The 14,800-nt window shown below is 44.1% G+C and overlaps 1 protein-coding gene across 1 annotated transcript in view; it reads right to left on the bottom strand.

Moving 5' to 3' along the window:
* Positions 1-14,800, bottom strand: part of LOC111153546 (proprotein convertase subtilisin/kexin type 5) — a 455,156-nt gene that overhangs the window by 15,934 nt on the left and 424,422 nt on the right. Inside the window, exons 31-34 of the mRNA XM_022512624.1 lie at positions 13,830-14,066; positions 10,422-10,652; positions 8,738-8,915; positions 3,694-3,917 (exon numbers count right to left, since the gene is read on the bottom strand). Of these exons, the coding sequence (XP_022368332.1) occupies positions 3,694-3,917; positions 8,738-8,915; positions 10,422-10,652; positions 13,830-14,066 (870 nt within the window). The remainder of the gene's footprint in view (positions 1-3,693; positions 3,918-8,737; positions 8,916-10,421; positions 10,653-13,829; positions 14,067-14,800) is intronic.

The following is a 14,800-nucleotide window of genomic DNA, read 5'->3' as shown; positions in this document are numbered from 1 at the left end:
ACTGCTTGAGGCAACTGGGTAGGTGGTGGAACCGTTCATCAAGATGCGGAGCATGAGCGAAGGTGGTCTACGGATGGGGTGAGGGGCTGGAGAAAACTGCATTTACATTTCAAGTGTGAGGTGTCAAGCAACTCATTAGCAAGCAATTGGATGTGTGGGACTAGAGTTCAGGAAAACCATTTGGGAAGGAGAAGTAGATTTGGGGGGCATTAAGGCATAGTGATAATGGAAGCCACCTTCAGTCTGGAGAAGACTATATTCCTATGTACTTGGGAAGCAGCTGGGGAGAAGTTATTATAAAATATCATCAAGATGGTACTTAGGAAGGTCAGTTTTGTGGATAGACAGCAAGGGTGGCTGACGGTCTTCTCCCAGGGTGGGAAAGGAGCTGAATTTCTCATCTCCATTTTTGATGTTTCTGTGGGGTCAACTAACTGCTCTGAGATGAATCATTTTGGAAGGGAAAGGAAGCAAGAGTAGAAGCAGGCTGTAACAGGCTGGCCTTTGCTTGTTTCATCTAACAGTATTAAGTACCAAAACCCAAAACAAACACTCTAACTATACCCAACCCCTAGGCATTTGTATAGCAGAAGGATAGTTTAGGGCATGGTGCTCTTCCAAGAATCTGATTATCCATTAGTAACACACCTACATCAAAAAATCACCATGTGAATTCAGCTTCTGAGCTAACCCATACACTCCATGGACTGAAATGGTAGAATAAATATAAACAGAACCAAAAATAAATAAATAAATGAAAGGTTAGGTGGGCTCAAAAATAAGATGAAATCACTTTGGACCAGAAAAGGAATATAAATACATAATAGTTGTCTGACTGATGCCACCCATCTGCTTTGCTCTGAGCCTAGATGGAGGGGATGGTGTCTCTGAGTTTTTTTTTTTTTTAAAGATTTTATTTATTTATTTATTTGACAGAGAGAGAGAGAGAGAGAGAGAGAGAGATCACAAGTGGGCAGAAAGGCAGGCAGAGAGAGAGGAGGAAGCAGGCTCCCTGCTGAGCAGAGAGCCCGACGTGGGCCTGGATCCCAGGACCCTGAGATCATGACCTGAGCTGAAGGCAAAGGCTTAACCCACTGAGCCACCCAGGCGCCCGGTGTCTGTGAGTTTAACTTTTCTATCGTAATAGGAACTAAAAAGTGCTTCCTGTTAGATGTGGGCCAAAATCCAGGCTGAGATCTTAAAACAAGAGTGAGAGGGGGACACTGCCCCTGTAGACCTCACCTCCAGACCAGGAACTCCCCAGGGCCGCCAGCATCCCCTTCAGGAAGGCTGGGATGTCCTATTTCTGGACTCAGTTTCAGGGTGGGGGGCAGGGGCAGAGTTAACCAAAAAACTACTAGGCTGAGAGGAGTAGGGATAAAGGGGGTGGGTGAAGGATGAAATTTCCCATTCAAAAGGAACTCAAGACCAAATATCCAAAATATATGGAGAAAATGAACATTAAGATACAAACACAATCGATAATTAGAACATAACATGAATTTACTTCAAATAATACCAATTTTATAGAGAATTTTGACAAAGTTTTAAAAATCAGTATATTAAAGATATTAAAAAAATAAAAAGACATGATATCGATAAGGAAAGGATAAATTAGGAAACACAAACATGAAGATATGAAACAAAAAGAGATGGGTATAGGGGCACCCGGGTGGCTCAGTCATTAAGCATCTGCTTTCGGCTCAGGTCATGATCCGAGGGTCCTGGGGTCCAGCCCTGCATCAGGTTTCCTGCTCAGCAGGAAGCCTACTTCTCCCTCTCCCACTCCCCCTGCTTGTGTGTTCCCTCTTTCGCTATCTTTCTCTCTCTGTCAAATAATAAATAAAAAATCTTAAAAGAGAGATGGGTATAAAGAAGAAATATTTTTAAAATTTTAAAGTAAGGTATTTAAATTTAAAAAACCCTAAAATAATAGATGAACTGAACTTCAAACTAAATACAGAGAATAAATTGGAGGAATGGAATAAAGTATTGAGGAATTAACCTAGTATAAACCACAGAGAGTCAAAGAAATAAAAATATGAAATAGTAGGTGGGAAACAGAGAGAGCAGGAAAGTTTGAGTGACATTAAATAAGGAATTCCCAAGAAGGAGATCAGAGGAAAGGGTGGAGACACAACATTCGGAGGTCTAATAATAGCAAATTTTCCAGTTTGCAAAAAGACTTTAGGATTTGTTTGTTTTGTGTTCATTCAGCAAACTAAATGAGCGCTTACTATGTGTTACAGTCTAGACTAGAACAGAGTATACAAAATAAATGTGGCACAGTCCGAGCCCTGAGGGTCTCACAATTACTAGGAGAGATGGACATGATTAAAATTAATGTAAAAAGAGCTATGATAAAACAGTATGTTACAGAATCAAGAGTAAGGAAGAGCATTTCTGAGAGGATTAAGAAAAACTTGCCCCCCCCAAAAGAAAAGCTTCCCAGAGTAGATGACGCCCAAACTGGGCATTCTAAGTTGAGCTTTCCCTACGGCGTTGTTCTCCAGGAAGAGGAAGCATGTAGACAAAAGGTGCAGAGGCGTGAAAGTATGACGTGTTTGGTGGTGCTGAGTGGCTCTAGGTTCTATAATACATGGAAGGAGAGGCAAGGTCCTAAGCTAAAATGACTGGCTGGGGAAAAACTTGAATCACCTTTTAAAAATTAAAAAAAATTATTGGATTTATTGGAAGGATGACAAGTAAATGTATAGATTGCTGAGATAGACCATATTCATAAATCTGATGACTCAGGATCATAACGATGGATTCCCCTCCCCCCAAATAAATTCAGTGTAAAGCCAATTAATATCCAAGGGATTTTTTTTTTAATGAAATGTGACTGAGTATAAAATTTATATAGAAAAGGGGCTGGAAATAGCCAAGATAATTTTGTAAAGGATAGCGGAAATATACTGGCCCAACTACCAATATTAACCTAATAAGTTTTAACAATTAAAACATTGTAGGAGGTATTTCTTCAATGTTGAGAATAATACATCCTGATTATCTTTCCACGCCCAGCAGACGGGAATTTTCAATCAGTGTGGAATTACTGTGCAGGGTGACCTGGGGAGGGGGGGTGGCAAAACCAGAGTCCAAGTCACATGCTGGTACTTCAGAAGGTTGACTGCGAAATGCTGAGAATGGAAAATGAGGAGAGTAAAAATGAAAAAGAGATCTGAGTACATAAATGCTCAGGAGGGAAAATCAGCAGACCTTGAAGTTTACCTTTGTTAAGAAGCAGGTGGGTCAGCAGGGGGCAAGGGAAGGATGTCGTTAAGGTATTGGTTGGACATTGGGTCCATTAACAGCAAGAGTGACTCCTAGAGGAAGCCTAGATTATGTTTACTCTGGGACACATTGATTCTAGGGTTCTCTGGGATAGAGAAGTCTCAGGCAGGTTAGAACGGAGCTTGGGCTAGCTGGAGACAGACATCTTAAGCAGTTGTTGAAATAATAAAAATAAAACTCCCTAGGCAGATTCCAAGTTCAACAAGCAGAGGAGGACAGAGCGGGTGGGAATCCCCTCCTGGGGGAGACGATGCCTGTATCTGGACCTGGAAGGATGGGAGGGTCCGAAGAGACAGCAGGACGGTGCTCTCCAGGCGATGAGAAGAGAGGGGCCAGGCCCAGAGGAATCCTCATCTTCCCAACCACACCCATGCAAAATGACAGACACACCCTCACCTTTGCATTTGTCGCAGGTCGGGTGGCATCTCTCACACGTCCACGTCTGTGTGTTTTGCTCCCCATAGTAATGCTCGGGGCAGGCGCGAAGACACTCTCCCTTGGAGCGGAGCAGAAAGAAAAACTTGTCGCAGGACAGGCAGTCGGTGGGCCGCGGGCCCCGGCACGCCCTGCAGCTCTTGCTGCACCGCTCACACCGCCGCGTGGAGATTTCTGCGTAATACCTGGAACCAAGTGGGCACACGGAACACTGAATACTAAGCTTTGCTCTTAACCTGGGCGTGGTGGAAACATCCGGGTTAGTCACACAGTGTTGATTTCCGAGTTGTGTGACTTAAGAGTACTCGTTAATGTTACTCAGTGGACAGGTTACTGTAGGCACACCTCATTTTGTCATGCTTTGCGGGTGCTTTGGGGCAAGTCTTTGGGCGCTGTTTTTTCCAATACCAATTGCTCACTTCCTGTCTCTGTCCCATTTTGGTAATTCTTGCAACATTTCCAACGTTTCCATTATTACTATACTTCTTATGGTCATCCGTGATCAGTGGTTGCCGAAAGCTCAGGTGATGGTTAGCCTTACTTCGCAGTCAAGTGTTTTTTAATTTAGGTATGTCGATCGCTCTTTTAGACATAATGCTGTTGCACACTTAATGGACTACAGTAGTGTGTAAGCCTAACTTTTACATATGTGCCCCAGGAATCCGAGAACTTCACTTGATTTGCTCTATTGCAATATTCACGTTATTGCAGGGGTCTAGAAGTGAACTGTAGGATCTCCAAGCTGTGCCTGTAATGAGACTAATAAATCTGATGACTCAGTTTTCTTATCTTTAAATGGGGTCCTACAGTATAAGTCAGTTTTCTTATCTTTAAATTGAGCACTACAGTCCCTGCCCTGCTGTATGTATTAAATTTGGTAACACACACAAAAGAACTTATCTTAGTTCTTTTGAGCTGCAATAATTTTTCACTACTTTTGCCTTCTCTATAACCATGTGCTTCTTCACCGGAAAATTCAAGCTTTAAGTTTTGTTGAGTGGAATCAGGGTAGGGAAGATGTTTTCAGTGTACCTCTGAGTGATTCTTCTGGTTTCGTAATTTTAAAAAACATCTATCTTTAGGGACGCGTAGGTGGCTCAGTCAGCTGAGTGTCTGCCTTCAGCTCAGGTCATGATCCCAGGATCCTGGGATCAAGCCCCTCATTGGGCTCTCTGCTCAGCCGGGGGTCTGCTTCTCCTTCTCCCCCTGCTTATGCACATGCTCTCTCTCGCTCTGACAAATAAATAAGTAAAATCTTTTTAAAAAAATCTATCTTAAAATAGAAAATGACATGAGTGATGCTAATGTTTATATCATAATAGATGTAACCTCTGAAAAAATTTTTTGGAGGCTAAATATAGCCATAATCACTGTTCATTAACTTTTTACGAAGTACATGGTAGTTCTCTTGGGACTTCGTAGGCATTATTTCACCTTATTGAACCTAAAAGTAAGATGCTAGAGCCTGCCTTCTGGAACAAACTGCGTGGGGTCAAAGCCAAGCAGTTCCACTCGAGCTGTGCAACCTTGGGCAAGTCCCACATCATCTCTGTGTCTTAGGTCTGTAATATGGGGACAATGTTAGTAGCTAAAATTAAACAAGTTATTGTTGAGAGAATTGTTAGAATAGCGCCTGGCACATCACGAATCACATGTATTTGTGATAATTATGAATCATATGATTACATCTCAAAACAAACCTTATGATTTAGATATTATCATCTCTATTTTATGTAAGTAGAAACTGAGGCTCAGAGAATTCAGACAATTGGCTTAATGTCGGACTGCTCATGAAGCGGGCTCATGTGATTTGAACCTACCTGTTCACCACTCTAACAAAGCAGGGCTAAGTAAATAAAAAATTTTCCAGTAAGATAGAAGAGAGAAAAGAAATCATTGACAAAGATGAACTTCTAGACATCCTCCCACCCTTCTTGGTATCTCTGGACACGGGCACATTGAAGCTATTCTAGAAACTTTGATGGTTTGCCCTTGGCTTCTCTGGCCTGAGACTCTTTGCCACATTGGGTTCCCTAAAGTTTATTTCAGTTCCACGAAAGTCGTTGGAAACTAAATCCAGGGCAAGGTAGCACGAGTCCGCCTCTCTCTCACCAGCTGTCCCTGACCTGAGTGAGGGCATTTGTATCTCTGTGGCCCAGCCTGTGGCAAATCAGGCCTTGTTTTACCTTCTGCCATCAGGTGAGGAAAATTACAGCTGAGTCAGTCAGGGAGCCTGGGTGAGACCCAGTGATGAAGGGAGGACAAAGAAAGCATCAGCCAGGAACTGAAGAGCCAATAAAGGCCACAGAAGATAGGAAGAGAAAGCTATGGGAAAAGGTAGAAACCCACACAGACAATACAGGGACTTGAAGTCAGAAGATCTGACGTCTTGTCTTGGCCCCACTGTGTATTAGTAGCCTTGTGACATTCAGCAAGTCACTTAACATCTTTTTTTTTTTTTAAGATTTTATTTATTTATTTGACAGACAGAGATCACAGGTAGGCAGAGAGGCAGGCAGAGAGAGAGGAGGAAGCAGGCTCCCCACTGAGCAGAGAGCCTGATGCGGGGCTCAATCCCAGGACCCTGGGACCATGACCTGAGCCAAAGGCAGAGGCTTTAACCCACTGAGCCACCCAGGTGCCCCAAGTCACTTAACATCTTTGAGCCTCTATTTTCTCATCTGTAAAATGGGGAGAATAATCTCTGAGTATTGTTGGAGAACCAGATCATAATATAAAAATTTATTCTGAGTAGAAATACTTTGTAAACTTCAAAGCAGCATATATATTCTTTACTAATATTACAAATGTCGATAGGTTGTTTCTAAGATGAAAAGCACCGGGGCACCTGGGTGGCTTAACGTGTCTGCTTTCGTCTTGGGTCATAATCCCAGCATCCTGGGATAGAGCCCCATGTGGGGCTCCCTGCTCAGCAGGGTGTCTGCTTCTCCCTCTGCCCCTCCCTCCCACTTGTCTGTGCTCTCTCTCTCTCTCTCTCAAAAGTAATAAATACAATATTTTTAAAAAACCTGTTCTGAGGTTAAACACAAAAAAAATCGTGTGTGTGGGTAAAGGGTTCAGAGGATCATATACCTGCCTTTCCAGGGCAAAGAGATTTAATATGAGGTTGAGGCAATGTGCGTGGAACTCTGATTTTGTACAAGGAACCATTTCTGTTAAATATTTCCACATATACTTCATTAATATCCCGTTTGTTCCTCATTAAAGAAATTTATGGCAACTCGTGCCTCTCTTCCCAGTGGGTAACTTCACATACTTCACAACAGAACAATTATCTTCTTTTTTTTTTTTTTTAACAATTATCTTCTTAATTTGATGGTCTACAACTATTTAGATGACAGGATTATACCCTTTTGTGCATAAAAATGTTTAATGACTTGATTTGAGGGAGATGGAGATTCCTTTCATTGGATCCAGATCTTTTCAGGCACTTTCTGGAATGAAGAGGAAAGGCCAAGCCAGGTGGCCCTCTCCCTGCTCTTGTCGGGACGGCCTTTTGTTCATGGATCCGTACGGCTGGTGTTTTTGAGGGCTGAGGTGTGTGACTTTGTGCTGAGTATTGTAGTAATATGTGTAAAAATAAGAGTTTTTTTCCAGGTTTGTAATTTTCTTGGTAAGAAATATATAGGAAGAATCAATTCTTTTTAAAAAAAGATTTATTTATTTGAGAGACAGTGAGAGAGAGAGAGAGAGAGAGAGCACGTGCATGAGTCGGGGTGGAGGGGCACAGGGAGAGGGAGAAGCAGGCTTCCCGCTGAGCAGGGAGCCTGATGCGGGGCTCAATCCCAGGACCCCAGGATCATGACCTGAGCCAAAGGCAGACGCTTAACTGACTGAGCCACCCAGACGCCCCAGGAAGGATCAATTCTTGAAGGTCAAAATCTTTGTATTTTACATCCAGGGTGTTCTTCATCAGACATGTGTGGAATGAATGAGTGAATGGATGAGGGCAGGGTTCAGCACACAGTGCAGGCAGGAATTGCTGTAGAGCTGAAGGAAAGAAGCGTGAGGTCTCATCTGGGCAGAAGCATTGGGGAAAGTCCAAGGGGATAGCCTTTCAGTTTGGGTCTGGAAACCCTCAGTGCCTTAGGTGACTGACTGGGAAGGAAGAATTAGCAATGGGCCTATAATCTACATCTTTCTCTGTACTGGAGATTCCTAGGGGGAGAAAAGGGAGGACTCCGTCAAATCCTCTTTCAAATATGCTGGAATCAGACCTTCTGATAAATACACTTATAGTTTCTCCTAGCAAAAAAAATTATAGAGTTCTTATTTGTGACGTGCTTTTAGGAGGATACATCTATGTATCTAGGTTGCTTAGGGCACCTAAACCTCTACATTGTAGATTTATGGGGGCGTGGGAGGTTGGAGCACTGGTGGCGTGTAAGTGGGAATATTTAATTGAAATTTTTCCCTTTGTAAAATTGATGTTCCGCATACCTGGCTTAGATCTCACCTAAATCTGATCAGAACAAATCCTGATGCAGAAGAAGAAGAACCTATATTTATGGTTTCAGACTTCTCTAAGGGAAGAATGCTTTGCCTCTGCCTTGTGATTGCCTTCAAATTAGTAACAAAGTGTGACCCGTGATTCTAACTTGATCGACCCTTCATGTTATCTCACTGGGTCACTCTGCCTCTCCTGTGTCCTCGTCCATTACTATGAACTAGCTGAAATCTTTTTTTTTTTTTTAAGATATTTATTTATTTAAGTAATCTCTGCACCCAACATGAGGCTCAAACTCATGAACCCAAGATCAGGGGTCACATGCCATATGGACCGAGCCAGCCCAGGTGCCCCTAGCTGAAAGCCTTTAGAGATCAGTAATTTTGGGTGGACTCTCATCTTTATTTCTTCCTAGCACTGAGACTTCAACCCGTTGTGATATAACTTATCTTCCTCATCTGCAAAATGGGTTTGCCAGTAGTGCTGCCCGGAGTGGTTTTGGGGTTAAACGAGGGAAGCGTGTGTTGAGTGCCTTACCCTTCCCGGCACTGCAGCAGGCACTCTTTTTCCAACTGGAACGAGCCTGGGTGGCAGGAGAGGCACTGTGTGCTGTGTCTCCCTTCACACGTCCTACAAGAGCTGTGGCAGGGGATACATCGGTGGCTGTCCTCATCAGCGTAGTAGCCCTCGGGACAGTCCTGCACGCAGGTTGTGTCTGCCAAGGAAGGAAGAGTCTGTTTTGGTATCAGGTATGAAGCGTGTCTGCAAAACCTCCTCTGTGCTCACCATGGTTCACTATGGCGGGACGGGAGGGTGCAGGAGGAGTGAGACGATGTCCTTGGGAGTGTCTTGCTGCTCAGGTCTCCTGGGTTAGGGAGATAGATGCTAACCCTTTCTAGGTCTTCGATATACTCATCTCTTCCTTCCCTCTCTCCCACGCCCCTCCACTGCTCCTTCTTCTTGCTGAGTGAGCTTTGTTTCATTTTCTTTCTTGCATACCTGTGTCAGCCCAGTCACCTGGAAACCTGAGGGCATTGCTTCACATCAGTGATAACCTTCCAGTGTGATCTGCTGGAGGTAGCTAACCTCAGACCATGCCAGACTTCAGGAAGATTTATTAAACCCTAGATGCAAAATCCAAGGGAGGTTTTGATGAGGGGCTGCTTACCTGCATGATTGTAAAGTGTCTTTCCACACACTTCTTGTTACTCACAATGGAAAACAATAACTAAGCAGCAGAGACCCTGTCCAGCACTCTGGACAGGTGACCACAGTTAGCATCACTGGTGAGGGGCAGGTGACATCCTGGGTCTCCAGGAGGACATGACATCACCTGTGGAGTATTCTGGCTGAGAAAGCATCATCTCCATCTAATCATGGGAAACCTCACACAGACTCCCATAGAGGGATAGGGACCATATTCTTCTAAAATGTCAATATTCTAGGGGTTCCTGGGTGGCTCAGTAGGTTGGGCCTCTGCCTTTAGCTCAGGTCATGACCTCAGGGTCCTGGGATCAAGCCCTGCATCAGGCTCTCTGCTCAGTAGGGAACCTGCTTCCCCTCTCTCTCTGCCTGCCTCTCTCCCTACTTGTGATCTCTGTCTGTCAAATAAATAAATAAAATCTTTAAAAAATAATAAAATAAATCGTCAATATTCTATAGAAAAAAAATGTCTGTGGAAATGATTCAGATTAAAGGGGGCTACAGAGACCCAGGAACCGAAAGCAATACCTGATTGGAGACGGGATCCTGTTCTCAGGGGAAATTGCCAAAATTATAAAACAGGTGATACAGTGAAGTATTGATGTTAAATTCACTTGCATCGACAGCTGTACAGTTGCTATGTCAAAAGCATCCCTAGTTGTGGGAAATACATACTAAAGTATTTATGTGAAAGGAGCCATGCTCTGTATATCACATCCCCAGATGGCCGGGAAGAAATTTATTGTGGATGATGTAGGCACACACATTGAAAGAGATGAGAGCGAGCACACAAATGATAAAGCAAACGGGGTATCTGATTAGCAGTGGGCGAGGTGGGTGAAGGGCACGTGTATGGTGTTCTTTGTACTTTTGTCTTTTCTGTAGTTTTGAGAATTTTCCAAATATGAAGTGAAAAATTAGAAAGACACCAAACATCTACTGGGTGCCAGGTGATATGGAAGGTAGTTTCCCAGATGCAGGGGAGGAGAGAGCCCCCTTCAGAGGGCACGTGACTCACTGAGAAGAAGATGGTCCCTCAGGCAGGTGTGACACTGGTCCTCGGCAGGCCCCGTGCAGTGGAAGCACTTGGCATGGCAGGGCTTGCATCCCAGAGCCTCTATGTCCCAGTACTCAGAGAGAGCGCATTCCTTGTGAGGCACACAGTCCCCGTGGTGGTTGACCAGAAGACCTTCCTGACAGGTCACACATGTCCCAGGGGATGAGCAGGTCTGGCAGGACTTGTGGCAATCTGTGGGCACAAGACCAAGGGGGAGAGGATCAGGGTGTACCTGGAAGGCGGGTTCACATTTCTTCCTCCTTCCTTTCAGAGATTTCTAGGACTCTGGACTAGGGCATGGGGCACCACCAAGTTGGGTAGAGCCCTTGGACTCTGGGTAGAGCATTCTTGTCAAATGAGAAGAAAAATGACTGTTTCATCTCTGTAATATCTAGAGAACCCCTTCTTGCAAAATCCAGAAATATTAGACTCAGTGTAGTTACCAGAATTGCAACAGAATAATAAGCAGTTCTGTAGGGTGTGGTCACACACCGGTCTGTGGCCTGCTCACCCCATAACTCTAATTGCCGTCCTCCACTAACCCTCCCAGAACACCCTGAGCTTACCACTAACAACAGTTGTTGGGATGTATTGTAATAACCTGTGGATCAAAAAAAGACCTCTTTTATTCCAGTGAGAGGACCTGGCTTGTAACAGGCACTCAGTAACTTTTTGTTAGACAGATAAAATCAAAACAGTTCATTCCTACCTCGGGGTTTCAGCCATTGCTATTCCCTCTGCCTAGAGTATATGTGTGGTTCTCCTCGATATATGTGTGGATTATATTTTCAATGATGTCTTCAGGCTGCCTTTGCTCCAATTTCAACTCCATCCTGCCCAACTTCCTGTTCCCCTGCCCTGACTAACTTTTCCTTTTGACTTACTTTTTTAGGGTCTGTCTTCCATGTGCTCACAGCACATGGGAGGCCCCCAATGAGTGTTTACTGAATAGAATAGACACCTAGAGCAGGACATTGAGGCTGAAGGTACCAAGTCACTTGGCTGGAACTGGGCAGGGTTAGGAGTTGAACCTGGGAGCTTAATCAGAGCTCTTGCTATTTCTGCCCCAGTGCCTTGGGATAGGTGTGGGATTCTTAGAGGTGCCTATGCTGTCTCATAGAGGATAATCTGGGTGACCCAAATGGATCCCAAGTCCTGTGTTTCTTAGATCCTTCTTACTTCTGGATGCTTCTCTACATCTACCTAAATCTTAATTTTTCAGGTCAGGTCCTTTATTTCTTCTCTCTGGAAAGTCCGGTAGTCACCCTATTTCTTCCAGTACCAGCTTCCCTCAGCCTGACTTTGGACTGGTGGAAGGAGTCATTGCCTTGCAGGAAGAGCCTTCAAGTTAGTTCCCAACAGTTGAGTTGGTCTGAGGGGAGCCCAGACATCCATATATATATGAAATATAAAATATTTATTTTTATATATAATTAATATGTATTTAAATATAATTTATATTTAAATACATATTATATATTATATATAATATAAATATAAATATATAATTTTATTATATAATATATATAAATATATTTTATTATATAATATATAAATATATATTATATAAAATATATTTTATTTTATATATATTATATAATAAAATATATATAACATATATATAACACATATAAATATATATTATATATAACATAAAATATATAACTATTATTAAATATAACTAATATATTTATTATATAATACATATATAAATATATATATATGATATATATATGTGTGTGTGTGTATTTTTTTTTTAAGCTCCCCAGGTAATTCTAATGGGCAACCAGGGATGGGAACCAAGGGCCTTTCTCAATGAGAAAATTAAGTCAGGTAAGTCAAGTAAATGAGGCCCACAGAGTTCTGTGTATGGCAAATCACCAGTATTATTGAACACCAGAGAAAGGCCACAAATTGAGCCTCAGTTCCTGTCCAGGTACAGGCAAGATGGCATGGCAGCCTTTGGCTGAGTTGCTGAACTTCTCAAGGGAACTGGCCCCAAGCTCTCTCCCGCCCCGTCTTCTACCGTGTTCTAGTCCATGGTCTTTCCTGGGGGGGGCATGGACACTAAAGGGTGCCTTACATCAAACCCACAATAAGGTGGATCCAGATCCTAGGGCTGGAGCAGAAAGTTGTCAGGAGTCGGCTCTATCCCCACGTCCTGTGACATGGAAATCTTTCTTCTGAGTACATTCTAGAACGTGGCTGCCTCGGGTTTCTCCCGCCCCAAGCGCTCACCCTCAAGCTCCCACTGCTGTTGGGGCCACTTCTGCAGAGCTGCCTAACAGTGCCTGCTTGGTGGCGACACTGGCCAAGTTAGCCCTGGCTGCCTAGCGGGAGTGAATCACTGGGACTCTGGAGAGGTTAGCCCAGGGCAATTCATTTAATGGAGAATTCCAACAATAGACCATTTATTTTTCCTGTTCTGAGGCCAACCGTTGATACCTAGGGAAAACATAAGGAGGCATCAACGAGAGCAGATCCCGCCTAAATGGGTCGGGGTTGATGCGCTGAGTGTGGGGGGTGTCCCAGGGCAGAACCTGCTGAAGCAGGTGAGGAACCATGGAGGGTCACTGCAGGGAGCAAACTGATGAGGGACCCAAGAGGCACCAAGAACACCCTCCCTGCCCCCCAAGGCACAGCTTTCCCTATGCTGCTGTCACCCTTTAGCAGCTTCAAGGTTTAAGAAAAATAACCAGGGGCACCTGGTTGGCTCAGTGGGTTAAATCCTCTGCCTTCAGCTCAGGTCATGATCCCAGGGTCCTGGGATCGAGCCCCGCATCGGGCTCTTAGCTGAGCAGGGAGCCTGCTTCCCTTCCTCTCTCTCTGCCTGCCTCTCTACCTACTTGTGATCTCTCTCTGTCAAATAAATAAATAAAAAATGTTTAAAAAAAAAAAGGCTGGCAAATATATATATATATATATATATATATATATATATATATATATATGGTCTTGTTTTACCTCTCTGCCTGCCTCTCTGCCTACTTATGAACTCTGTCAAATAAAATCTTTAAAGAAAAAAAAAAAACCAAAACACTTCCATTGTGGGTGACTTGTGAAGGCTCGTGTCTGCTGTGAAGCTTCACACAGGAGTTCTTTTTGATCAGCGGATCAGAGTCTGTGTTGGGAGGAGGGTCAACCTGACTTGTTCTCAAGAAAAGTTACCTGGTCAAAGCTGATGAACTATTCATTTAAAATTAATAATGAATTAGAGCAGATTCAAAAGTCTGCTTTCTTGAGCAGGAGGGAAACGGGTGGGATGACAGCTCCGGGGCTGGAACCCCGCAGACCCAACGCGTGCTTTGTCTCAGCAAACACCCCTGTGGTGCCCTGGGGATGCCTGGTCAGACTCGTGCAAGCTGTTACCTCGGCAGTCTTTAGTCTCTTTCTCGTAGTATGTTCCCCCTGGACACTCGTCCAAACACCGTCCATCGTAGAGAACCAGGGATGGCTCGGCACAGAGGTCACAGTCATCCGCCGAGGGGCCACTACACTCCAGACAGTCTTCGTGGCAGGGGATGCACTCGCGTGTGTCCTCGTAGAAGCCACGGGGACAGGACTGATGACACATACCCTGGAACAGGAAGGACGCAGGCGTACACTCTGCAGGGAGTAGGAAGCAGCCAGTTACCCCCTCGGGCACAGGAAAGAGGAATCCCTTCCTTCTGGAGTGGGCTAGCCTGTCCAGACCCCACTGGCTCCTTCTACCAGAGTGTTCCGTGTCCCATGTGTGTGCCCCGTGCCAAGCCTCACGTCTCTAAGCTTTGGGAGAGAAGACCACATACGGTGGGCTAATGACCTGGTGTTGGGTTTACAGCCCGAAATGATCTGCCCCTTAGAGGTGTAAAAAAATTGCAGTGATGGGGTAGACCAGCTGTGGAGGAGATGCTGGAGGTTTTGGTTAAAACCTGAAATGCAGGCTGTATTCAGTGCAAAAGCAGTTTAAACATTCTTGCATTAGTTATGTTTTCATTCCCTGGTAGGGTCGACCGGTGACATACACATAATTACTCAGTGGGAGGAATGCATTGTGGGTTTCTTTCATTTGTCTTCATTCTCTTATTTGGGGCGGGGGAACCAAGAAAACACTTTGGGTCACACCAAGAGAATCCCTTCGATGGAACAGCATCATTCAATGGGTCTTACTCTGGAGAGGAGATTAGCCCGTCTTGGAGATAATTCTCGAGAAAGAACTCCTAGCCAGAGTGCTCTCCTGAGCCTGACTGTCTTCGCCTGAACTTCTCTTTCGTATCTTTTATAACAGTTGCAATTCTCTAGCTCCCTCTGTTTCCTTAATATCAGCCTCCCTATGAGATTTTGTGCCCAAAGAGGCAGGA

Source organism: Enhydra lutris, unplaced genomic scaffold (genome assembly GCF_002288905.1).
Source record: "Enhydra lutris kenyoni isolate GAN:26980312 unplaced genomic scaffold, ASM228890v2 scaffoldscaffold33, whole genome shotgun sequence".
Classification (NCBI taxonomy): Eukaryota; Metazoa; Chordata; class Mammalia; order Carnivora; family Mustelidae; genus Enhydra; species Enhydra lutris.
The sequence above is the reverse complement of the archived record's forward strand: the minus strand, read 5'-3'. Positions and strand labels throughout refer to the sequence as shown.